Source organism: Brienomyrus brachyistius, chromosome 22 (genome assembly GCF_023856365.1).
Source record: "Brienomyrus brachyistius isolate T26 chromosome 22, BBRACH_0.4, whole genome shotgun sequence".
Lineage (NCBI taxonomy): Eukaryota > Metazoa > Chordata > Actinopteri > Osteoglossiformes > Mormyridae > Brienomyrus > Brienomyrus brachyistius.
Genome location: NC_064554.1, coordinates 2,641,264 through 2,667,059, shown reverse-complemented (window position 1 = coordinate 2,667,059; position 25,796 = coordinate 2,641,264). Strand labels below are relative to the sequence as shown.

The window sequence follows — 25,796 nt, the reverse complement described above, 5'->3', positions numbered from 1 at the left end:
TTGGGGAAACACCTTTTTAATTATTAAAGAAACAATTAGCAACATCTCAGGTTAATGGTAGCACACTAGCAGACGTGACAAAGCTAAGCAGAGCCTCCCGGGTTTCGAGCTCTCCGCATCGGTCCGGTCCGGCCACAGAACACCTGGTCGACTGAGTGACATGCACAGACAGAGGTTGAGAACCACAGAGACCTTAACTGGACCCTGCGGAGCTCATCAGGTTTCCGCGAGAGACACTAAGGCCTATGAGATAAGAGGCAGCTGTGTAAAAACAAATCAGTTACTAGCTAGTTATTAGTTCCTTGCTCCCTCGTTTCACTTGCATGTTCCAAGCAGGTAAGCCTGGCACAGTTTGTAACAAAATAACATCGACGTTTCATCTCTCTTTTTTGACTGCAAACTACATTAAAAAAGACAGGAATGGCCACAAAGCAGGCATTTTACAAGTCCTGGTGTTGACTGCAGCTTGGTGAAGGCCGGCAGGAATGATGCAGGCCTTTGGCGTCTTGTTTGTAGCAGATATTCAGCTAGTAGACAGGGAAGCTTGCCTGGCTATGCTTAATGCCATTCATGAAGATGCTGCAACACACCATAGCAAACACCTGGGAAATGGTGGGTATGCAAACAAGGAGAGGGTTTGGGACTTAGGGGAATGCTTGTGTACTCTGTACCAGATAGAGACAGACATCGAGAAATTCCTATTAAACGTTCAGAAAATTTAGGAAAACTGAATCAAGGGAATACCATCAGAATAAAACAGATTATGTAGCAAAAGTGCCAACATCAGCTAAAGGAAAGACTGTAAACCCCGTTATGGCCAAACCGAGCCTCATGAACCATTTGCTGTATTTTCTGATCCCACTAGATGGAGCTCTTGGTTTGCTTTGTGCCTTTTTTGAACAAGTGGGGTCAGAAAATGGTTTCTGAGGCTTGATTTAACCATCACTAGTGAAACCCACAACTTGGAAGACAGTAAAAAGAAACAGGATTAGTTGGATGTTGGTTGTAGCTAATAGTTGGGCTCAGCATGAGGCATCTCTTGCTGGAAGGTGGTGGAGGACATAAGGATGTAAGGGGGACCAGATGAAGATGAGATCCCTTTGCGAAGGACGAGGCTGCAAACCAGCGCAAATAGCTGATGTGGAGGGTCAACAGGGTAGGAACCCCATACAAAGCGATACAAAGTGATACAAAGACACACAGAATGGGAGGGGTGGGATGAGTTGAGTTGGGGGGGGGGCAGAAGAATAGCCATGTTAATTCTTCCATTCATCCATTTTCTATATGCATTTATGCTGTCCAAATAAATTCTTGCTCCTCTGTATTTCTTTGAATAAGGATGTAAGGGGGACCAGATGAAGATGAGATCCCTTTGCGAAGGACGATCGCCTTAATATTTTTAACGTTTATTAACGTTTTTTAGCCTTAATATTAACTGGCCATTTCCCTAGCTGTGCTTGGCAGTCTCACTGCATTCCTACAAAAAACATATGCAAAATTTGCTTTAAATGTACAAAAGTGTTCAATAAGCATCATTAAACCTACCATCAAGGCCAACATTCCAAAGAATCCTCCCATAAAAGCAGGACTTCTGTAATCTTTGCTTGCAATAACTGCAGGACATGCCTGACGGACAAAAAACAATGGAGGTGTAAATTTTCCCATAATGCTCTTGCACACACAATGGAGGACTTCCTTTCTTTAACACTGATACCAACAATGAAAATTCTATCAAGGAAAATTTATGCTTTAAATCCAGAAGGCCACAAATTCATGGTGTATTACTGTATAAATATCAATTAGCACATCCCACATAGCTACCTCATCCCCATATCGCATGACTTTATTTACTCCATGTATTTTTATTTTATAATGTGCTGTCTTGTCATTTACTGTACTCCTGTTTGTTTTACCCCCCATGCACCCATCCGCCCCACAACAGAGCACAAAAATTCCGCTATATTTTCCAAATGTGACAATATGATGTGGAACTTTTGTTACTTTTTTTGCAGCGTAACGATTGCACAATATATGATGGATGGGACTTTGGGCATTTCCAACAGCTGGATGACACTAATCAGAGAAATGGACTCACCGGTACAGAGAAGGAGTCCAAAAATCCTTTTTTAGGGCACGTTTCTCTGACCACGGGTTCAATACTTCCCAAGATTCCACAACAATCAAACTAGAAAAGAAGGGCCAGAATTGAAAAGAGAAGGTTAATATGTTAAAAACAATAGTGAGATCAGTCACTCTACAATACAGGAGTATATACATTCATTCTTTCTTTCTTCTTTCTATCTTTCTTGTCTAAGTTTGTGTATGTGTCTACATATACACAAAGACAGTCAAACAAGCTATACCTGGCCTCGTTAAGAGGACTTTGTAGAGACAATGCTTTACGAATTTGGTTTCTTACCTGCATTTTAAATTGTAGGAAACATTTGTTCTACACAATTCTTGTACTCATTTTTGACACATTTGGGAAAGTGCGCTTCAGCACCGGCTAAATTTAAAAGTGGGTTTTTTGGCCAGGCTGCCAGAAGATGTACATTTCCGTAACACAGCATAATGATATGAAGAGATTCATATTAGGTAGGTTTGGTACTGCATGAAGAGCTCGGGGTTTACCATGTTGTGGAAGAACTGCAGCATGATGGCCATGCTGGGGTCTCCGACCTTGTCGACATACTGAGCGTATGTGGTTGTGTATGCATCCGAGAGCAGCTTTCCAACCTGCCGGACCGTGTGACAGGTGATCAGGTCACTGTGACGGCACCTATAATGCACCTTCCACCTCACTCTCTCTCATTCTGACTGTCCATATATTCACATCAATCTACCCACTTTCTGTCCTGCCCCAGACAGCATTGTAACAGGATACACTTAGCATAGGCAATTATAGAGGAAGACATTTGCACACCCTACTGTTGAGACAGAAACACACAAGGTTTCAAACAATGTAACAAATATATATATATTTAGGAAATTGTATTTGGAAATCTTTACTTCCTCGAAAATGTGCTTTTTTGATGCTTTCTTGTATTCTTAAATAGTTTGTTGATTACGTATTTGGGTACCTGACCACATAAGCAAGACTGTATAGTGCTTATTCATTAGGAATAGCTTGTTACACTTCTGGCAACAGGGTAACAACCTAACACCTCTCAGCTGTGAATATGATGGTACTCGTGCTTTAATGGCTGCTGTAGCGATTCACTGCATTGCTTTATAACCTATATTTGTGATGTATGACAGTGAGGAGCCATTTCCTTCTGTAAATGTGGGCCACATGTACCTTTTTGCAGTAGCAATAAGCTATGTGGCACCAGGCAACATTAGCTAACCGGAGGATACTTTGCTGTTCTCTCTCTCCCCCTCTGCCCTTAGGACGCTGTTTGGAAAGTGCCCCTCACCCGCTACCAAATTTGTGCTTGTCCGCAGTTTACTAATGGCCGCAAACAGAAAATCCTGTTGCACTTTTCACCCATCACACTGGTTAAATCATTTAGTACTTATTAGATTTGGCTGCTGCATACCTTCTCCCCCCGCCCCTCTTTCTTTCCCACTTACCTCCTCGCTCTTCATGATGGCCAGTGTCCCAGCCGCAATCGTGAAGGTCAGCAGGAAGCTCAACAGCACGACGAACTGGAATTGATGGCGGAGAATACGTTCACTACCTTACACATTCTGCTTGTTTGTGGTCACGTTTTACATTTACTCAGCAAGGGGGGGTAACAATGTGATGCATTCAGTGCATCAGCTATGAATGCAGACACAACGGCATCCAGCATCCCCACTTGAACAAACAGAGCATATGTGAGCTGTATGCAAAATGAAATTTATGACTGGGAACGTGGCTGTAGCCAGTCAAAATGGTGAGGTCTGGGAGGGTGGGAGGGGCTGAGGGGGGTGGGTTTCGTCAATCACACATTACATATATGAGGCCAGTTTCTGTTTGCAAGAAACAGATTTTGAATGATATTGAGTCTGGTTAGCTTACCAAGCTATGTGGAGCTATCGTTTGAATGAACACCATTACAAGCTAACATCTTTGTTTTGATATCCAAGTTTGGCTTGAAATGTTTCTGTGGACACTATTAGTGATACCATCCCCTTCATAAGCTGTTCATTTATTTAAAAGTGGGTTTTGGCCTCTTATTTAACATGTCTCGTACAGTTATCTATACCCCAGGCGCTATACCACATCGTTGTTTCAGGGTGTTTTTTTACAGATAACGATCATTGTTTTGTCTTACCGAATGATGTGGAGCCCCCCCGCACCCTCCCTTGCAAAATGTTTTTTTTATTAAGGTGAATATTTAGCTTCAAATATTATTTTTAGCTCTTAATTTTTTTTACCGAGGTCCAAACTGAACTCACTGGGTAAAGAGAATTAGCATTAATACTAAGGACATTTGGAGTATTGCATCATAATATGCTGTGTATTTGGGGGTGGGGATATTTTTAATTAAGACCTACATTTCCAATGAGACGTCTATGTGCTGTTTGCTGTGGCTGTTCTTAATCGTTACTGGTATTTTTTCCTCTTACCACAGTCAGGGCACCTTTACTCTCATTACAGGCTCCAAAGTTCCCGAATGCAGAGATCACCATCATCAATGCACCGAGAACGATAAGCAGGGTCACCACTGAAAGAGAGAGCAGAAAAAACTCAGATTGCTACACAAGAAAATATACTACTTTGAAAACATGAGTAAAAAGAAATGTCTGTTAAAGAAATGTGAACTATGTTAAATTCCTAAATTAATGTTATGTAACATTTATGTGAATTCTCTAGCTTCAAATGTGGAAGCTTTGAATGTGAGTGTTTGGACACAAAAATGTACAAACGTAAGACTTGGTAGCAGAAGAGTTTTGGATGTTCAAGGCAACTTCCTGCACCTACTCTTCTCTTTCTTGCTTAAGATATTTATAAATAATATATAAAACAAAGTACTGGTCAAAGAAAATTCTGTTTTTACACGATATTAAAGTTAGTGGCTAATCAATACCTCAATCAGATTTAATTTAAAGCAAATGAATTACTTGAGCTGGTAGTGAAATTTAACAAATATATGGAATGGCTGAGGTGCCCCTGAGGAGAGGTTTGGGAACCGAAGCAGTGTTCATCTAACCGTCCAAAAAGATATCAGTAACTTTTTGGAGAGCAGTATATATATAAAGGACACTGTACCGATGGCAAAGGACGTCGTGTTCAGATCCACATTGAAGATTCCTCTTGTCTGAGCGCTGAATCTCACCCACAGTCCAAGTGCCATTATTGCAAAGCCAATAAGCTGTAGATAAACAAGGTGGTTGTTAGGCTCGAAGAGCTGTCATATTTTCCGCTCAGTGCATTAATTTTATCCCAGCTCCCTGACAGTACCGCGATCTGAGGCAGCTTGAGTCTCCTGTGACCCCCGACCACTGAACCACTGTCGTTACCGTTATGATGTGACATAGTGCAATGCCTGAAGTATGGATTTTCACAATTTCTTAAACGAGGGAACCCAAAATTAAAACAGAAAAAATCCAGGGACTACTCCGTATTAAGACAATTCCAACGCTTTGTCTGTTTGCGCTCTTGTGGAAATCCCCCAGAGGATTATGGTATAATGCAGGGGTATTCAACTCAACCTCCAGGTGGTCTGCTTTCTTAACATCGAGCGGTCGGTACTAATTACGCTTTACGTTTCAGAGTCTGTCATGCTTCTTATCAAACCTTCAGATTTCATTTAAGTATTTCAAAAACATTATTTTCAAAAGTAATTTTGAAAGTGCAAATATTCCCGAAAACTGAGGCACAGTAGAGAATATATATAATTATTTTTTCTGAACAATAATATTAACAAGCTATTAATACCAATAGAAATTAAGGTCGCCTCGCCTAAGGCGAATTAGACTAAGGGCGAGTTAAAAAAAAAAAACTGATCACTAGTTCGCCAGCACGTATGATCTGTCTCTATATAGGCCTACATCCACCGTTTCACGTAGTGAAGAAAATTACGGATTTCCTCATTGCATTCCAGTTCTTGTAGATTGACAAAACAACTTATTTAGAGTAAAATGTGAGAAACTTAATTTAAAGTCAGAAATAGACTTTAATAAACGTGCTTAGAAACTCGCCCAGAACAGGACCGCTCTTTGTAAGCATACATGTACGCTGTTGCGCGGATGGCAGGTAAGCTGATGCTCAATGTGCTTCTGTCCGGTTCTTAGCAGATCAATAAAACCGCCCACTGAGGTTGGATTAGTAACGTAATTAGTATCAGCATTGCGACTATGGTTACCTTACGGCGGACCTGTGCAAATAAAACACTAATGGTGATAATAAAATTATAATACTTACGCCCAACACGATATTGACGAGAATAAGAATACATTTACACAGCTGGGAACATCCGTCGAGTGCCATTTTCGCAAATTCTGATTGCTCCGGGTGCCTGCGTGGTTCACAACACCTTTTCCCACCGTTAGGGTAATGTTACTCCGCCTTGTTATCAACAGACTGCAGAAATCACTGAAATAAAAACTGAAATATATTTAATAGCTGGAAAGAAAGAAGGAAGGATACCACAGGTAAAAATGGTCTGTCTTCTGACCCGCTTCTGTTTTTAGACTCTTTGCGAGATCGACTGAACCCCAAGCGCGTGACTCCATTGGCTGAGATGGAAATCACTTTCTCTACCTTAAAGAAGAAAACGAAACTAACGACACTTGTTTTTCTCAAAAACGCAACCGAATCTTAAGCTTGGTGGCGCAATCGAAATAAAATAAAATAAAAAATATGAAATTTTAATTGCTAATGAAAATACATAGAAGGTTCTGATCATTTATGAATCATGCAGCATTCCTTCATTTTAACATTTGACGGGGAAACGAGTATTTGGTAGTAACTCAGTTACTACTGAAGTACAAATCATGAACAAATGTAGTAGCTATCTGAGACAAAAGATTCATTAATGATGAACAAATGAATTCCTTTGTCATAAACATGCTCAGTGCAACAAGAGGAATAAAGATAAGACAGTAAAGATCTTAAAAAGAACAGTAATAATGGTGCAAAACAGAATAACAAAATAAATCTAACAAAGTAACTGATTACTATAACAGATATAATAAAATAACAGACTATTAGTGTAAGTGGTTATGAAAAGTGACTTAGTGTTTGTGCCATTAAATAAAATGAGACAGCAGTTTGTAATGAGGGGATGAAACAAATATTCAATAGCATACAGGTGAGTAAATAAAAAGCAGATAATATTGACAGAATGACAGACATGGTGAAAAAGATCACCTATACAGAAAAGGAAAGTTATACAGTTTTATTGCCACACGTAGAAAGGATTTCCTGTGGCTTTTCGGGTTCTGCATTTTCAGGCAATGAGTCTTCTGCTGTGCGTGCTCTTATGACATCCTGGAGGTGTGCATGGGGTGCGAGGGGTTGTCAGAATGCTGCAGCCAGAGTTCTAACAAACACTAAAAAATTTGATCATATTACACCGGTCTTATCCTCTCTTCATTGGCTGCCAGTTAAGTCTCGAATTGACTATAAAATACTGCTATTAACTTATAAAGCACTAAATGGCCTTGCACCAGAATACCTTGGTGATCTGCTGACCACACACAACCCTCCACGCTTGCTTCGCTCTCAAGCCATGGGATATCTGTTAGTGCCTAGGGTAGAAAGAGCTACGGCAGGCTGTAGAGCTTTCTCCTACAGAGCTCCTCAGCTGTGGAATGGTCTTCCACCAGATGTGCGGGTTTCAGGTTCACTCTCAATATTCAAGTCCAGACTAAAAACACACCTGTTTAGTTTAGCGTATAGGGACACTAGTTCTAGCCCTAGCTAACTCTTCACTCCCAGTCAGACCTGTAGTGTGAGGTGTAGAGCTGGGTGGGGATCGGCGCCATTGGCTTTGGATAAACCAAAGCCAAAATTTCAGGGACTCCCCATGCCTACATTCCCACTTGCCTCTCCCTCATACTGATGCTGCCATAGCCATATCTGCCGGAGCTTGCACATTGCACTTCATATTGCACTCACCTAGCTTTTAGCACTGCCAATAGCCTCCTCTACTTTGCCTAATTGTACATTTTATTTCCCCTACTCCTCCTGGGGGGTGATGCCTGGAGACCTCAATCTATCAAGATATCCAGCACACCCGGCCACATGTGACGTCGCCACCACCAGTGACGTCCCTGCATCCAGCTCGCCATTCTGATCTTCCATGTATGACCCGCTGCCTTACCTCTGGTTGCCTGGCAATTGGAAGAAGACTCGGCATCGGCATTGGCTTGTCATCTTCCTTGCTCTCCAGTTATTTCCCAAATCTTATGATTAGGACAATGTGACTTGGCCCATCTCTGGCACTTAACCATCTCTCTATTTGACTATCCCTGCCGGCCCCTGGAGGATGGGCTCCCCCTTTGAGTCTGGTCCCTCCCAAGGTTTCTTCCTTCTAGGGAGTTTTTCCTTGCCACTGTCGCCTATGGCTTGCTCACTGGGGGCTTTGGGTGGGGATGCTGTAAAGCGCTTTGAGACAATGTAATGTTGTGATAATGCGCTATATAAAAATAAATTTGTTGCTGTTGTTGTTGTTGTCCATGATACTGAGAAGCTTTTTCAGCATTCTCCTCTCAGACATCTCCGCCAGGTTCTCCAGTGTGACACCCAGGACAGAACCAGCCTTTTAAATCAGCTTGTTCGGCCTGTTGGCATCAGCTGTCTTCACCACACTGCTCCAGCACACAGCTGCAAAAAGCACCACACTCTCTACTACAGAGTGATATGACATAGTCGGAATTTTCCTAAGTAATTAAATAATTCCTTCCGTAATTCATAAAGGTTTACAGAATTCCAGTGTGGTGATTGTAGCAAGGGTTTTGATATGGCTAAACTAAGACATTCTGACAGACTTAATAGCACAGTTTTACACCACCATGAAGATCATCCATCCATCCATCCATCCATCCATTCCAAAGCTGCTCATCCTATTCGGGGTCGCGGGGGGTCCGGAGCCTGTCCCGGAGGCTTCAGGCACAAGGTAGGGAACAACCCAGGGTGTGGTTTACCGACAGGCTTCGGCATTCACTGAACACTACTGTTCACGTCCGCTGTGCGTCGCGCCCGCACCACGACGTCAGTGTAGCAACTGCAGCGCGCCCTGTTGTGTTATTTATTGGTCTTTCGACGTCGCTTGCGGCACATCCGCCATCTTACTGTTATGTCGTCGACTTCCAAAAGGAGTGAAACACCTCTTTCCTTTGACTCCTCGCTCATGTTTTTTTGTCCCTCCCCCGCCTGTTATCAATATTAGCTATATCCATACGTTTTGATATATGATCTGCCCGATGATATTGCCCATGAGAGGCAAAGTGGGCTATCCCACAAAAACAAAGTTTTGAGAAAATGAGCTCCAAAGTAGATTTTTATTTTTCAATAAATCAGTGTGCTTATATCCTACAATTGAAATATATCATAGGTAGCACAGATCTCTGAATATTTAAAAGATAGATAGACCCTCAATAATTAATATTGGACACTAAACTCATTTTTGACTGACATGTGGGACAGCCCACTTTACCTCTCAAGGGCACATTTTAGAGCAAAACGAGGCTCCTGAAAACAGCCAAAAACGAAGGAATTCTCACACTCGATTATTGTATATACAGGTTGAAGTGGAAAATGAGATAAAACAACATATATTTGATATGGAGCGCCGTTTGTAAAGGTACACATTTTTGTACTTGCCACTTTTTCATCGTCGTGGGGTTTTCTCAGGGTACTCCGGTTTCCTCCCACAGTCCAAAAACATGGTAATTGGACTTGCTAAATTGCCCGTTGGTGTGAATGGTGTGTGAGTGTGCCTTGTGATGGGCTGGCCCCCCGTCCTGGATTGTTCCCTGCCTCGTGCCTATTGCTCCGGACCTCCCACGACCCAGTCGGATAAGCGGTATGGAAAATGGATGGATGGATGGATGGATGGATGGATGGATAGCTAGAAGTCAATGGTGCTGTGGATCATCAGATTTTTTTGCTGTGTAGATTATGTTCAAAATCGTTCATCATATGTAAATATAAATGGTATGTCTATATATAAATATTAAATGTAAATGTTAAATATAAAATTAATTCAGCATTAGCTCAAATACACGAACTCGTGGCCATAGGTGGAAATTAGCGGGAGAACACTTCAAACTGGATTTAAGGAAGCACTTCGTAGTCAGAGTATGGAATAGTCTTTCTGATAACGTAGTGCAAGCTGAATCCTTGGGTTCCTTTAAATCAGAGCTAGATAAGATTTTAACAACTCTGAGCTATTAGTTAAGTTCTCCCCAAGCGAGCTTGAAGGGCCGAATGGCCTCCTCTCGTTTGTATAGTTCTTGTGTTCTTATAAATGTTAAATGTAAAACGTAAATGTAAATATAAATGTTAAATATAAATATTCAATGTAGACTCAAAATGTTGGGAACGTATGCAAATTAGCCACTCCTATCTGCATAGAAATGGACGGCACCGACTAGAGCGCGCTAAGGTGTGAGTAAAATTTATGAGGAAAATTTATGTTTAATAAAATAAATTCTTAACAAACCAAACCCGCTCAAAGTGAGTGGAATTCGTCATGTTGTCCTACATCAGCCCTAACCTGCAACCACTTAGCGCGCTCTCGTCGGTACCGCCCATTTCTCTGCAGATGGAGTGGCTAATTTGCATACCGTTCTCTAGAATATAACATTTATATTTAACATTTAAGTTTTACATTTAACATTTATATATAAGTTAACATTTAAGATTTATATTTAACATATACATTTAACATTTATATATAGACATACCATTTATATTTACATATGATAAACAATTTTGAACATAATCTACACAGTAGAAAAACCTGATGATCCACAACACCATTGACTTCTAGCTAAATGTCAGAAAATTGCACTAAATGTTGAAAAAGTGGCAAGTACAAAAATGTTTAGTACCTTTACAAACGGCGCCCCATAGTTTGATACATTCAAAATGGGACGACACTTTGTAACCTGCAAGCTATTAATTACTTGCAGCGTGGCGTTATTTGAAATATTGTTGTATGCGGTATAAGTGACCAACAACGTGTCTTAACAGAATATGTAAAATTCAAGGGAAAACCTATACGCCTGAGTGTTCACCCATATCGGTGTGTATTAAAGCGAAGAAGGAGGGGGGAAGAGAACGGAGTACATTTGGGGGGTGGAAAGAGTTTGGGATTAGGCGCACGACAGGGACCTAGTCGTTTTCCTAGCAGCCAGCGCACACGCCGTAAGAATAACCGGAGCGGATTGGAAAAGGAAAAGACGGGCCGCAAGAAAGAAAGAAATAAAGGAAGGAAAGAGGAGGCCGCATAAGAACGAATGATTTGTTTATGTCGGGATACCCTTTTGTACGAAAGAAGAAAGGAATCGTATCAAGTAACAGGATTGGAGTGGCGTTCATAGACAGAGAAATATCCACTTCGAGTTAGCGGAATGTGCAATTAAGAAGAACCGATCCGGACTTATTTAAGGCTGTTCTATGAATTTCAAAAATGTGTCTGAAAGAATACTTCCAATTACACGACGAATGACGACAATTTGTGCATAATCGAACGCTGGTTTTATAGCGATGGTCTTTTTTTCTTGTGCCCGATAGAACGTAATCAGCTGTGAGTGTATATAGAAAGATTTACTGAGGGACAGAGAAATGTTCTCGCAAATGTGATACGCCTTGCAGCTGCCTTTTCGAAGACAACGAAATAGTTCACATTATTACATAATCTGCAGAGTAACTTCCTATAGGCTACCTAATATATAATGGAATACGCAAAAAGATTGTATTTCCCGATGTAGTAAGTATATGCCATACTCACGTTTTCACTCCCACGTAATTATTTTTAGAAGTTAAATATTAAAATACTGAAGTAAATATAAATTCGATTCTGGTGTCACAATATACTGATGCCTTGTTATTTTTAGGGTTATGTATTTTTGCGTTGCAAGCCGGCCTGTCGCTGCACATTTTGTTTAATCACGCAAACACAGCCATAAGCAATCACACACATTGCTGATCGATACACTGTAAGTTTTCCTGCCATTTATGTTTTTCAGTCTCCACGCCTTGGAATTACGGCTTTCATGGTGCTAAATATTTTTCATTATCATTCCGTTTTTTTCGCGTAAAATGAAGGCTACTTGTACTGAGATTAGATAGCGTTCGGCACGTTCAGCAGGACTTCCATAAAAAGGGGCAAGGAGGCAACGGGAAAGGTAGAGAATATACTTTTCTGCAGGACACTATCGTTCAATGTTAATGTCGACCGACGTCGCATCAATTCTTTTACCTGTATCCCGGGGAATAATGGACCGGGAAAGGGACGTTGACAATGAAAACCCGGCCGGAGGATCAGCATCTGTAAGAGGTATGAAAAGAGGGGATCCGGAGCCTGACGGACAAACGACCGCAGTATCTCTGCCAGAACTGGCCGGGGCTGAATGCAAGCGACCAAGGATAGACGGGTCGGGGACTGTCGCTGAGATCGGACAGGTAAGAGGCTGCCTTATTACTGCGATTGTGCCAATACTATATCATATATGGATCAGCACTGAGGACAAGGCCATAGACATGCCCTCTGGAGACTGTGGAGGTGGTGGGTATGAGGAGGATGTTAGCGAAGCTGACATCCATCATGAACAACCCTCATCACCCCCTGCATGAGACTGTAAGTGCACTGAGCAGCTCCTTCAGTCAGAGACTGATACACCCTCGCTGCAGGAAGGAGCGCTTTCGCAGATCATTCATCTTGACAGCAGTTAGACTCTATAACACATCATGATGTCATGAGTCACCAGATGCTACCTCTAAGGTCATCATTACCTACCACTTCATACATAACGCACCTTGTAGAGGTATGGGCATGTGTATGTGTATGGTTCTGCATCTACAGTTTACATATATGTAGAGGCATATCTGTATATAATGCATGGATGTATGTATGTATGGATGTATGTGCATTGCACGGGTGTATATATGTACATGCCAATACCCAGCACTACCTGAATAGTAAATTGTAGCTATAGTAGTTAAATAGTTGATATTTATTATTACTTGCACTTTTCCACAACCCACTATCCATATTTCATACGGTGTATGGGTGTACATAGGCATTATTACTACTATTGTATTAGTGTTTTATCTTATTTTATATTATTTTTATTTTGTATTCTTATTCTTGTATTTTTTATATTCTTTACTGTTGTAACTCTTTCTTGCTATCTGTCTGGAGCTGTGATAACACACAAATTTTCCCACTGTGGGATCCATAAAGTCCTATCTTATCTTATCTTATCTTAGACAATGTGAAGTGTTTCATGTCGTCCCCAGTTATTTTTATAAGAAAATCTGTTGAAATATTCGGGCCAACAATATGCAATGCTGCATTAAGACTGTCAAAATGCGCCCTCTCTCGATCCAAATTGACCCATTTAGACCTCTTAACGTTATATAACGCAGAATGCAAACCCAGTTATTCAGTGACAATTTTTGTAACCTAGGACCTCATTGTAAGCCCACGTCCTACACACTGACTGAACCGCTGGAGTGGTGATCTCAGGATTCCTTACTAATCACCCGCTAACCCTGATCGGCCGGACGAAGTGGTGCATCTGTCTTTTTTTTGGACGGGTCAAATCACAGAGATGAGGCCCCCCCTCCCTTCCCCCCTCAAACACACATGCCTGCCACATGGGCCTGCAGCCGGTGAAGTCACTGTGTGGATCATGACCCAGATGGTGGGGGAACGGTGATGGCGAGGAAGAGCGTGTGTGTGTGTGTGTGTGAGGGGGGGGTTAGGAAAGGTCACGGCTGCTGATTGCGAGGATCCCACGGAGACACCCTTACAGTGGGACGAGTGAGCTGGTGGCTGACTGGGCCTGAGCAGGCGGGGGTGGGATGGTGGGGGCAGGTGAGGCCAGGAGGGGGACCGGTCCTGGGTTCTGCTTCTCAGTCCGTTCCGAGATGGAGCCAGCGATGGCCGGACGTCACGGCACCGCTACAGCGCAGCCATTCCGTCACTGCCTTCCTTGGTCATGTTATTCTTGCTGACATGTCAAATTTGGAGTGTTTTTCTTCCCTCTCATCCTTTGTAGTGTATCAGACACCCTGCCGCTTGCTCTCGTCTCCCTGTTTAATGGACTTTCTGGATGAGGATGGTCCCTCGTTACTCTCTCACTCCTGGCCACCTCCTAGTTATATTTACTTACCTACATTCCTCCTCCATTTTTGTCTGCTCTTCGCCTGCCTGCACCCCAGCCGTACAATTGCACCCTCATACTCTTTTCAAACGATCCTCTCCCATGACTTATTTTTTCTTTTATTACGAGTTTCTTTTCCAAAAAACAAAGAAAACGAGAGGGAAAACAGGGGACACTTTTTCCCTTATTTGTTTATTTTTTTGCTTTCTTTTTTAAGTTTCCCCGTGAATAACGGAGTGTCCAGGAGTGTGAGGGGATCCTGCTGCCGTGTGACTAAGCTGCTTTGGTGGATCTTTGCGATATTATATTACAAGTGAGCGCCTCTCACCCCCCAGGGGTGTTTAATCACAACTAGGCAGATGATGACGATAATCTCTGCAGTCAGAAACAAAGCTGATTTTCTGTGTGGAGGCCTTATGGAGGGTGCTGCTTTCGTGCGCCTTTGGTGGGGGTGTCCAGGGTTCTAACTTTGTATCATATATCCTTTGTTTTTTGAATTTTTTTTTACTGGTCACTTTGCCCACTCTCCCTTTAAGATGCGCGCTGACAATTGTTCCCCAGGGGGACAATGCACAAGGGTGAAATTGGTTCCAGATGAAACAGGAAATGTGGAGGGGAGACAAAGAGATTGCTGTTTGTGTGGGACTGCCAGAGAGCTGTGGAAAAGGCTGGGTCACCACAAGAGAGTTTAAATCTGCCAGTTTTTGGTTACGAAGCACGTGGAGTACTTTTTAACTTCTAAACATGATGGTCTTCAGTCCTGACACATAATTTCCTTCCTGCGGAATGAGCCCACTAGATGGTGCTCTTGGCTCGTTTTCGGCCATACGTTGAACCCTTTTTAAATCTAGTTTATATATACACTCGCCGGTGACTTTATTAGGCACACCTGTCCAACTGCTTGTTGATGCAAATCAGCCAATCACATGGTGGCAACTGAATGCATTTAGGCATGTTGACATGGTCAAGATGAACCGCTGCAGTTCAAACCGAGCTTCAGAATGGGGAAGAAAGGTAATTTAAGTGACTTTGAATGTGGCATGGTTGTTGGTGCCAGACGGGCTGGTCTGAGTATTGCAGAAACTGCTGATGTTCTGGGATTGTCACGCACAACCATCTCTAGGGTTTACAGAGAATGGTCCGAAAAATGGAAAACATCCAGTGAGCGGCAGTTCTGTGGGCGAAAATGCTTTGTTGATGCCTGAGGTCAGAGGAGAATGGCCAGAGTGGTTCGAGCTGATAGAAAGGCAACAGTAACCAAAATAACCACTTCTTACAACCAAGGTATGCAGAAGAGCATCTCCGAATGCACAACACGTCGAACCTTGAGGCAGATGGGATACAGCAGCAGAAGACCACACCGGGTGCCACTCCTGTCAGCAAAGAACAGGAAACTGAGGCTACAATTCGCACAGGCTCACCGAAATTGCACAATACAAGATTGGAAAAATGTTGCCTGGTCTGATGAGTCTCGATTTCTGCAGCGACATTCGGATGGTAGGGCCAGACTTTGGCGTCAACAACATGAAAGCGTGGATCCATCCTGCCTTGTATCAACGGTTCAGGCTGGTGGTGGTGGTGTAATGGTGTGGGGGACATTTTCTTGGCACACTTTGGGCCCCTTAGTACTAATTGATCATCGTTGCAATGCCACAGCCTACCTGAGTATTGTTGCTGACCATGTCCATCCCTTTATGACCACAATGTACCCATCTTCTGATGACTACTTCCAGCAGGATAATGCACCATGTCATAAAGCTCGAATCATCTCAGACTGGTTTCTTGAGCATGACAATGAGTTCACTGTACTCAAATGGCCTCCACAGTCACCAGATCTCAATCCAATAGAGCACCTTTGGGATGTGGTGGAACGGGAGATTCGCATCATGGATGTGCAGCCGACAAATCTGCAGCAACTGCTTGATGCTATCATGGCAATAAGGACCAATATCTCTGAGGAATGTTTCCAGTACCTTGTTGAATCTATGCCACGAAGGATTAAGGCAGTTCTGAAGGCAAAAGGGGGTCCAACCCGGTACTAGCAAGGTGTGCCTAATAAAGTGGCCGGTGAGTGTATATTTCACTATAAGGTGTCAAGTCTACATGAATAGACATGATAACAGAATAGGTGAGCAGACAGTCATTTCATATATAGATTCACACATTTACATATTTTATCTACGATTGACTGCTCCTTCATTTGCATCTTAACGCAAGCTTTTTTCCTTCCATGACAGAAAAAAGCCAGGAAAGAGACAGAAGCAACAGTGTAGACCAGAGGTGATGTTTGGAACAGTAGATTCCGAAAATGATGCTTGACGAATGCGCTGCGTTTTATGGCAGCTGAAAAATCACATAAGTTGATTTACTGTTGGTGAATACTGTAACGCTATTAAAAAAAAATGGAGTAGAGAACATGAACATTTCTTTTGAAATGTAGTGAATAAAAGTAAAAAGTAGTAAAATAAAACGGAAAGAACTCAAGTATAGATAACTGCCAAATGTGCTTAAGAACAGTAACAAAGTTGTCTTATTTTCCACCTGTCGCCTACAATGAATTTTGTATTTAACCAAAGGCCCACCGGGGAAAAGTATTTGATGCAGTTTACATTTATAGCATCATACTTTACTGAAGGATTCGGAGTAGCCAGCTTCTGTGCTTCCAAAAGAACAAAAAAAATCAAAAAGCTGGCATCAAAAACCTCCTTGGTCCATTTGTGCACAGGTCCATCCCTGTCTTGTTTGTTGCCAGCTGCCAGTGTTCTCCTCTCAGCAGCACTGACTCCAGTACATTTTTAAATGTCTTGTGCTCCATAGGACTAATGGAATATAGTTTTTTTCTTCTGGCTTCTCTAAAATCAAATAAGCACAAGGCACAGCTTGGGGAAACACCTTTTTAATTATTAAAGAAACAACTACCAACATCTCAGGTTAATGGTAGCACACTAGCAGACGCGACAAAGCTAAGCAGAGCCTCCCGGGTTTCGAGCTCTCCGCATCGGTCCGGTCCGGCCACAGAACACCTGGTCGACTGACTGACATGCACAGACAGAGGTTGAGAACCACAGAGACCTTAACTGGACCCTGCGGAGCTCATCAGGTTTCCGTGAGAGACACTAAGGCCTATGAGATAAGAGGCAGCTGTGTAAAAACAAATCAGTTACTAGCTAGTTATTAGTTCCTTGCTCCCTTGTTTCACTTGCATGTTCCAAGCAGGTAAGCCTGGCACAGTTTGTAACAAAATAACATTGACGTTTCATCTCTCTTTTTTGACTGCAAACTACATTAAAAAAGACAGGAATGGCCACAAAGCAGGCATTTTACAAGTCCTGGTGTTGACTGCAGCTTGGTGAAGGCCGGCAGGAATGATGCAGGCCTTTGGCGTCTTGTTTGTAGCAGATATTCAGCTAGTAGACAGGGAAGCTTGCCTGGCTATGCTTAATGCCATTCATGAAGATGCTGCAACACACCATAGCAAACACCTGGGAAATGGTGGGTATGCAAACAAGGAGAGGGTTTGGGACTTAGGGGACCAAACTTTGAATGCTTGTGTACTCTGTACCAGATAGAGACAGACATCGAGAAATTCCTATTAAACGTTCAGAAAATTTAGGAAAACTGAATCAAGGGAATACCATCGTGCACACAGAATAAAACAGATTATGTAGCAAAAGTGCCAACATCAGCTAAAGGAAAGACTGTAAACCCCGTGATGGCCAAACCGAGCCTCATGAACCATTTGCTGTATTTTCTGATCCCACTAGATGGAGCTCTTGGTTTGCTTTGTGCCTTTTTTGAACAAGTGGGGTCAGAAAATACAGAAAATGGTTTGTGAGGCTTGATTTAACCATCACTAGTGAAACCCACAACTTGGAAGACAGTAAAAAGAAACAGGATTAGTTGGATGTTGGTTGTAGCTAATAGTTGGGCTCAGCATGAGGCATCTCTTGCTGGAAGGTGGTGGAGGACATAAGGATGTAAGGGGGACCAGATGAAGATGAGATCCCTTTGCGAAGGACGAGGCTGCAAACCAGCGCAAATAGCTGATGTGGAGGGTCAACAGGGTAGGAACCCCATACAAAGCGATACAAAGTGATACAAAGACACACAGAATGGGAGGGGTGGGATGAGTTGAGTTGGGGGGGGGGCAGAAGAACACCCATGTTAATTCTTCCATCCGTCCATTTTCTATGTGCATTATGCTTAAGTGTTCAATAAGCATCATTAAACCTACCATCAAGGCCAATATTCCAAAGAATCCTCCCATAAAAGCAGGACTTCTGTAATCTTTGCTTGCAATGACTGCAGGACATGCCTGACGGACAAAAAACAATGGAGGTGTAAATTTTCCCATAATGCTCTTGCACACACAATGGAGGACTTCCTTTCTTTAACACTGATACCAACAATGAAAATTCTATCAAGGAAAATTTATGCTTTAAATCCAGAAGGCCACAAATTCATGGTGTATTACTGTATAAATGTCAATTAGCACATCCCACATAGCTACCTCATCCCCATATCGCATGACTTTATTTACTCCATGTATTTTTATTTTATAATGTGCTGTCTTGTCATTTACTGTACTCCTGTTTGTTTTACCCCCCATGCACCCATCCGCCCCACAACAGAGCACAAAAATTCCGCTATATTTTCCAAATGTGACAATATGATGTGGAACTTTTGTTACTTTTTTTGCAGCGTAACGATTGCACAATATATGATGGATGGGACTTTGGGCATTTCCAACAGCTGGATGACACTAATCAGAGAAATGGACTCACCGGTACAGAGAAGGAGTCCAAAAATCCTTTTTTAGGGCACGTATCTCTGACCACGGGTTCAATACTTCCCAAGATTCCACAACAACCAAACTAGGAAAGAAGTGCCAGAATAGAAAGGTGAAGGTTAATATGTTAAAATCAATAGTGAGATCAGTCACTCTACAATACAGGAGTATATACATTCATTCTTTCTTTCTTCTTTCTATCTTTCTTGTCTAAATTTGTGTATGTGTCTACATATACACAAAGACAGTCAAACAAGCTATACCTGGCCTCGTTAAGAGGACTTTGTAGAGACAATGCTTTACGAATTTGGTTTCCTACCTGCATTTTAAATTGTAGGAAACATTTGTTCTACACAATTCTTGTACTCATTTTTGACACATTTGGGAAAGTGCGCTTCAGCACCGGCTAAATTTAAAAGTGGTTTTTTTGGCCAGGCTGCCAGAAGATGTACATTTCCGTAACACAGCATAATGATATGAAGAGATTCATATTAGGTAGGTTTGGTACTGCATGAAGAGCTCGGGGGTTTACCATGTTGTGGAAGAACTGCAGCATGATGGCCATGCTGGGGTCTCCACCCTTGTCGACATACTGAGCGTATGTGGTTGTGTATGCATCCGAGAGCAGCTTTCCAACCTGCCGGACCGTGTGACAGGTGATCAGGTCACTGTGACGGCACCTATAATGCACCTTCCACCTCACTCTCTCTCATTCTGACTGTCCATATATTCACATCAATCTACCCACTTTCTGTCCTGCCCCAGACAGCATTGTAACAGGATACACTTAGCATAGGCAATTATAGAGGAGGACATTTGCACACCCTACTGTTGAGACAGAAACACACAAGGTTTCAAACAATGTAACAAATATATATATATTTAGGAAATTGTATTTGGAAATCTTTACTTCCTCGAAAATGTGCTTTTTTGATGCTTTCTTGTATTCCTAAATAGTTTGTTGATTACGTATTTGGGTACCTGACCACATAAGCAAGACTGTATAGTGCTTATTCATTAGGAATAGCTTGTTACACTTCTGGCAACAGGGTAACAACCTAACACCTCTCAGCTGTGAATATGATGGTACTCGTGCTTTAATGGCTGCTGTAGCGATTCACTGCATTGCTTTATAACCTATATTTGTGATGTATGACAGTGAGGAGCCATTTCCTTCTGTAAATGTGGGCCACATGTACCTTTTTGCAGTAGCAATAAGCTATGTGGCACCAGGCAACATTAGCTAACCGGAGGATACTTTGCTGTTCTCTCTCTCCCCCTCTGCCCTTAGGACGCTGTTTGGAAAGTGCCCCTCACCCGCTACCAAATTTGTGCTTGTCCGCAGTTTACTAATGGCCGCAAACAGAAAATCCTGTTGCACTTTTCACCCATCACACTGGTTAAATCATTTAGTACTTATTAGATTTGGCTGCTGCATACCTTCTCCCCCCGCCCCTCTTTCTTTCCCACTTACCTCCTCGCTCTTCATGATGGCCAGTGTCCCAGCCGCAATCGTGAAGGTCAGCAGGAAGCTCAACAGCACGACGAACTGGAATTGATGGCGGAGAATACGTTCACTACCTTACACATTCTGCTTGTTTGTGGTCACGGTTTACATTTACTCAGCAAGGGGGGGTAACAATGTGATGCATTCAGTGCATCAGCTATGAATGCAGACACAACGGCATCCAGCATCCCCACTTGAACAAACAAAGCATATGTGAGCTGTATGCAAAATGAAATTGATGACTGGGAACAGGGCTGTAGCCAGTCAAAATGGTGAGGTCTGGGAGGGTGGGAGGGGCTGAGGGGGGTGGGTTTCGTCAATCACACATTACATATATGAGGCCAGTTTCTGTTTGCAAGAAACAGATTTTGAATGATATTGAGTCTGGTTAGCTTACCAAGCCATGTGGAGCTATCGTTTGAATGAACACCATTACAAGCTAACATCTTTGTTTTGATATCCAAGTTTGGCTTGAAATGTTTCTGTGGACACTATTAGTGATACCATCCCCTTCATAAGCTGTTCATTTATTTAAAAGTGGGTTTTGGCCTCTTATTTAACATGTCTCGTACAGTTATCTATACCCCAGGCGCTATACCACATTGCTGTTTCAGGGTGTTTTTTACAGATAACGATCATTGTTTTGTCTTACCGAATGATGTGGAGCCCCCCCGCACCCTCCCTTGCAAAATGCTTTTTTTATTAAGGTGAATATTTAGTTTCAAATATTATTTTTAGCTCTTAATTTTTTTTACCGAGGTCCGAACTAAACTCATTGGGTAAAGAGAATTAGTATTAATACTAAGGACATTTGGAGTATTGCATCATAATATGCTGTGTATTTGGGGGTGGGGATATTTTTAATTAAGACCTACATTTCCAATGAGACGTCTATGTGCTGTTTGCTGTGGCTGTTCTTAATCGTTACTGGTATTTTTTCCTCTTACCACAGTCAGGACACCTTTACTCTCTTTACAGGCTCCAAAGTTCCCAAATGCAGAGATCACCATCATCAATGCACCGAGAACGATAAGCAGGGTCACAACTGAAGGAGAGAGCAGAAAAAACTCAGATTGGTACACGAGAAAATATACTACTTTGAAAACATGAGTAAAAAGAAATGTCTGTTAAAGAAATGTGAACTATGTTAAATTCCTAAATTAATGTTATGTAACATTTATGTGAATTCTCTAGCTTTAAATGTGGCAGCTTTGAATGTGAGTGTTTGGACACAAAAATGTACAAACGTAAGACTTGGTAGCAGAAGAGTTTTGGATGTTCAAGGCAACTTCCTGCACCTACTCTTCTCTTTCTTGCTTAAGATATTTATAAATAACATATAAAACAAAGTATTGGTCAAAGAAAATTCTGTTTTTACACGATATTAAAGTTGGTGGCTAATCAATACCTCAATCAGATTTAATTTAAAGCAAATGAATTACTTGAGCTGGTAGTGAAATTTAACAAATATATGGAATGGCTGAGGTGCCCCTGAGGAGAGGTTTGGGAACCGTAGCAGTGTCCATCTAGCCGTCCAAAAAGATATCAGTAACTTTTTGGAGAGCAGTATATATAAAGGACACTGTACCGATGGCAAAGGACGTCGTGTGCAGATCCACATTGAAGATTCCTCTTGTCTGAGCGCTGAATCTCACCCACAGTCCAAGTGCCATTATTGCAAAGCCAATAAGCTGCAGATAAACAAGGCGGTTGTTAGGCTCGAAGAGCTGTCATATTTTCCGCTCAGTGCATTAATTTTATCCCAGCTCCCTGACAGTACCGCGATCTGAGGCAGCTTGAGTCTCCTGTGACCCCCGACCACTGAATCACTGTCGTTACCGTTATGATGTGACATAGTGCAATGCCTGAAGTATGGATTTTCACAATTTCTTAAACGAGGGAACCCAAAATTAAAACAGAAAAAATCCAGGGACTACTCCGCATGAAGACAATTCCAACGCTTTGTCTGTTTGCGCTCTTCTGGAAATCCCTCAGAGGATTATGGTATAGTGCAGGGGTATTCAACTCAACCTCCAGGTGGTCTGCTTTCTTAACATCGAGCGGTCGGTACTAATTACGTTTTACGTTTGAGCCTGTCATGCTTCTTGTGACGCCCGGCCCGTCCGCTCCTCTTGCGTGCCACGCCCCTTAATTACCCACGTGTGATTCCCTGATCGTGCCCAGTCGTGTCTTGTTCTCTTCTGCTTATTTCCGTGTATTTAAGTCTCTGGTGTGGATGAACCCTTTGTCTGTCATTGAGCAATGTTACGTCTGTCGGTGATTTCTGTGACCGTGCTGTTTTTCCTGTCCCGATCACCGAAGTAAAACCAGCTCGTCCCGTGTCCTGCCTGAGGCTTGCTTTATGTGCTCTCCGAACCGCTCCGGCCACGCACGCACAGCGCACCTGTCCTGCCCCGCGTGACACTTCTTACCAAACTTTCAGATTTCATTTAAGTATTTCAAAAACATTGAAAAGTAATTTTGAAAGTGCAAATATTCCCGAAAACTGAGGCACGGTAGAGAATATATATAATTATTTTTTTCTGAACAATAATTTTAACAAGCTATTAATACCAATAGAAATTAAGGTCGCCTCGCCTAAGGCGAATTAGACTAAGGGCGTTAAAAGAGTTTAAGAGTTAAAAAAAAAACTAATCACTAGTTCGCCAGCACTTATGATCTGTCTCTATATAGGCCTACATCCACCGTTTCACGTAGTGAAGAAAATTACGGATTTCCTCATTGCATTCCAGTTCTTGTAGATTGACAAAACAACTTATTTAGAGTAAAATGTGAGAAACTTAGTCAGAAGTAGACTTTAATAAACGTGCTTAGAAACTCGCCCAGAACAGGACCGCTCTTTGTAAGCATACATGTACGCTGTTGCGCGGATGGCAGGTAAGCTGATGCTCAATGTGCTTCTGTCCGGCTCTTAGCAAATCAATAAAACCGCCCACTGAGGTTGGATTAGTAACGTAATTAGTATCAGCATTGCGATTACGCCCAACACGATATTGACGAGAATAAGAATACATTTACACAGCTGGGAACATCCGCCGAGTGCCATTTTCGCAAATTCTGATTGCTCTGGGTGCCTGCGTGGTTCACAACACCTTTTCCCACCGTTAGGGTAATGTTACTCCGCCTTGTTATCAACAGACTGCAGAAATCACTGAAATAAAAACTGAAATATATTTAATAGCTGGAAAGAAACAAGGAAGGATACCACAGGTAAAAATGGTCTGTCTTCTGACCCGCTTCTGTTTTTAAACTCCTTGCGAGATCGACCGAACCCCAAGCGCGTGACTCCATTGGCTGAGATGGAAATCACTTTCTCTACCTTAAAGAAGAAAACTAAACCAACGACACTTGTTTTTCGCAAAAAGGCAATCGAATCTTAAGCTTGGTGGCGCAATCGAAATAAAATCGAAATTTTAATTGCTAATGAAAATACATAGACGGTTCTGATCATTTATGAATCATGCAGCATTCCTTCATTTTAACATTTGACGGGGAAACGAGTATTTGATAGTAACTCAGTTACTACTGAAGTACAAATCATGAACAAATGTAGTAGCTATCTGAGGCAAAAGATTCATTAATGATGAACAAACGTGAGATCGGTATTTCACTGGTGTATTCCTTCAGTAGTTCATTAGTATACTTCCTTAAGTAGTTCCTATAATAGTTCCTTAGTAGTTCCTTAAGATGATAAGACAAGATAAGATAAGAACTTCATTTATTCCGAGGGAAATTCCTTTGTCATAAACGTGCTCAGTGCAACAAGAGGAATAAAGATAAGACAGTAAAGATCTTTAAAAGAACAGTAATAATAGTGCAAAACAGAATAACAAAATAAATCTAACAAAGTAACTGATTACTATAACAGATATAATAAAATAACAGACTATTAGTGTAAGTGGTTATGAAAAGTGACTTAGTGTTTGTGCCATTAAATAAAATGAGACAGCAGTTTGTAATGAGGGGATGAAACAAATATTCAATAGCATACAGGTGAGTAAATAAAAAGCAGATAATATTGACAGAATGACAGAAATGGTGAAAAAGATCACCTATACAGAAAAGGAAAGTTATACAGTTTTATTGCCACAGGTAGAAAGGATTTCCTGTGGCATTTCGGGTTCTGCTCCAGCACACAGCTGCAAAAAGCACCACACTCTCTACTACAGAGTGATATAACATAGTCGGAATTTTCCTAAGTAATTAAATTATTCCTTTCGTAATTTATAAAGGTTTACAGAATTCCAGTGTGGTGATTGTAGCAAGGGTTTTGATATGGCTAAACTAAGACATTCTGACAGACTTAATAGCACAGTTTTACACCACCATGAAGATCATCCATCCATCCATCCATCCATTTTCCAAAGCTGCTCATCCTATTCAGGGTCGCGGGGGGTCCGGAGCCTGTCCCGGAGGCTTCAGGCACAAGGTAGGGAACAACCCAGGGTGTGGTTTACCGACAGGCTTCGGCATTCACTGAACACTACTGTTCACGTCCGCTGTGCGTCGCGCCCGCACCACGACGTCAGTGTAGCCGCTGCAGCGCGCCCTGTTGTGTTATTTACTGGTCTTTCGACGTCGCTTGCGGAACATCCGCCATCTTACTGTTATGTCGTCGACTTCCAAAAGGAGTGAATCACCTCTTTCCTTTGACTCCTCGCTCATGTTTTTTGTCCCTCCCCCGCCTGTTATCAATATTAGCTATATCCATACGTTTTGATATATGATCTGCCCGATGATATTGTCCATGAGAGGCAAAGTGGGCTATCCCACAAAAACAAAGTTTTGAGAAAATGAGCTCCAAAGTAGTTTTTTTTCAATAAATCAGTGTGCCTATATCCTACAATTGAAATATATCATAGGTAGCACAGATCTCTGAATATTTAAAAGATAGATAGACCCTCAATAATTAATATTGGACACTAAACTAATTTTTGACTGACATGTGGGACAGCCCACTGTACCTCTCAAGGACACATTTTAGAGCGCCCCATAGTTTGATACATTCAAAATGGGACGACACTTTGTAACCTGCAAGCTATTAATTACTTGCAGCGTGGCGTTATTTGAAATATTGTTGTATGCGGTATAAGTGACCAACAACGTGTCTTAACAGAATATGTAAAATTCAAGGGAAAACCTATACGCCTGTGTGTTCACCCATATCGGTGTGTATTAAAGCGAAGAAGGAGGGGGGAAGAGAACGGA

The 25,796-nt window shown here is 41.9% G+C and overlaps 1 protein-coding gene across 5 annotated transcripts; it reads right to left on the bottom strand.

Moving 5' to 3' along the window:
• On the bottom strand, positions 1 to 23,849 carry zgc:65811 (uncharacterized protein LOC393524 homolog). Of its 5 annotated transcripts, none has more exons than XM_048991547.1 (8): positions 23,569 to 23,839; positions 5,198 to 5,300; positions 4,555 to 4,652; positions 3,574 to 3,648; positions 2,632 to 2,736; positions 2,096 to 2,185; positions 1,546 to 1,626; positions 1 to 1,135 (listed from the first exon to the last, which is right to left on the bottom strand). In XM_048991547.1, exons 1-8 carry the CDS (start codon positions 23,632 to 23,634, stop codon positions 1,010 to 1,012), a joined length of 744 nt encoding a protein of 247 aa, XP_048847504.1. In that variant the 5' UTR covers positions 23,635 to 23,839; the 3' UTR covers positions 1 to 1,009. The 5 variants fall into 5 exon arrangements, with proteins under 5 accessions (XP_048847504.1, XP_048847503.1, XP_048847507.1 ...); XM_048991546.1 differs by lacking the exon at positions 23,569 to 23,839 and adding an exon at positions 6,353 to 6,688; XM_048991550.1 differs by lacking the exon at positions 23,569 to 23,839 and adding an exon at positions 6,353 to 6,687 and having other exon boundaries at positions 1 to 602.
• Positions 23,850 to 25,796: the final 1,947 nt, after the last annotated feature.

Bases quoted from the DNA above. Each gene is read 5' to 3' on its own strand.
- zgc:65811 (XM_048991548.1), bottom strand. From the start codon at position 23,634: ATGGCACTCGGCGGATGTTCCCAGCTGTGTAAATGTATTCTTATTCTC. The intron at 22,259-23,568 runs GTAATCGCAATG...GTTTATCTGCAG, and splicing joins TCGTCAATATCGTGTTGGGC to CTTATTGGCTTTGCAATAAT. The intron at 18,587-19,055 runs GTGAGTCCATTT...TTTGTCCGTCAG, and splicing joins TGGACTCCTTCTCTGTACCG to GCATGTCCTGCAGTCATTGC.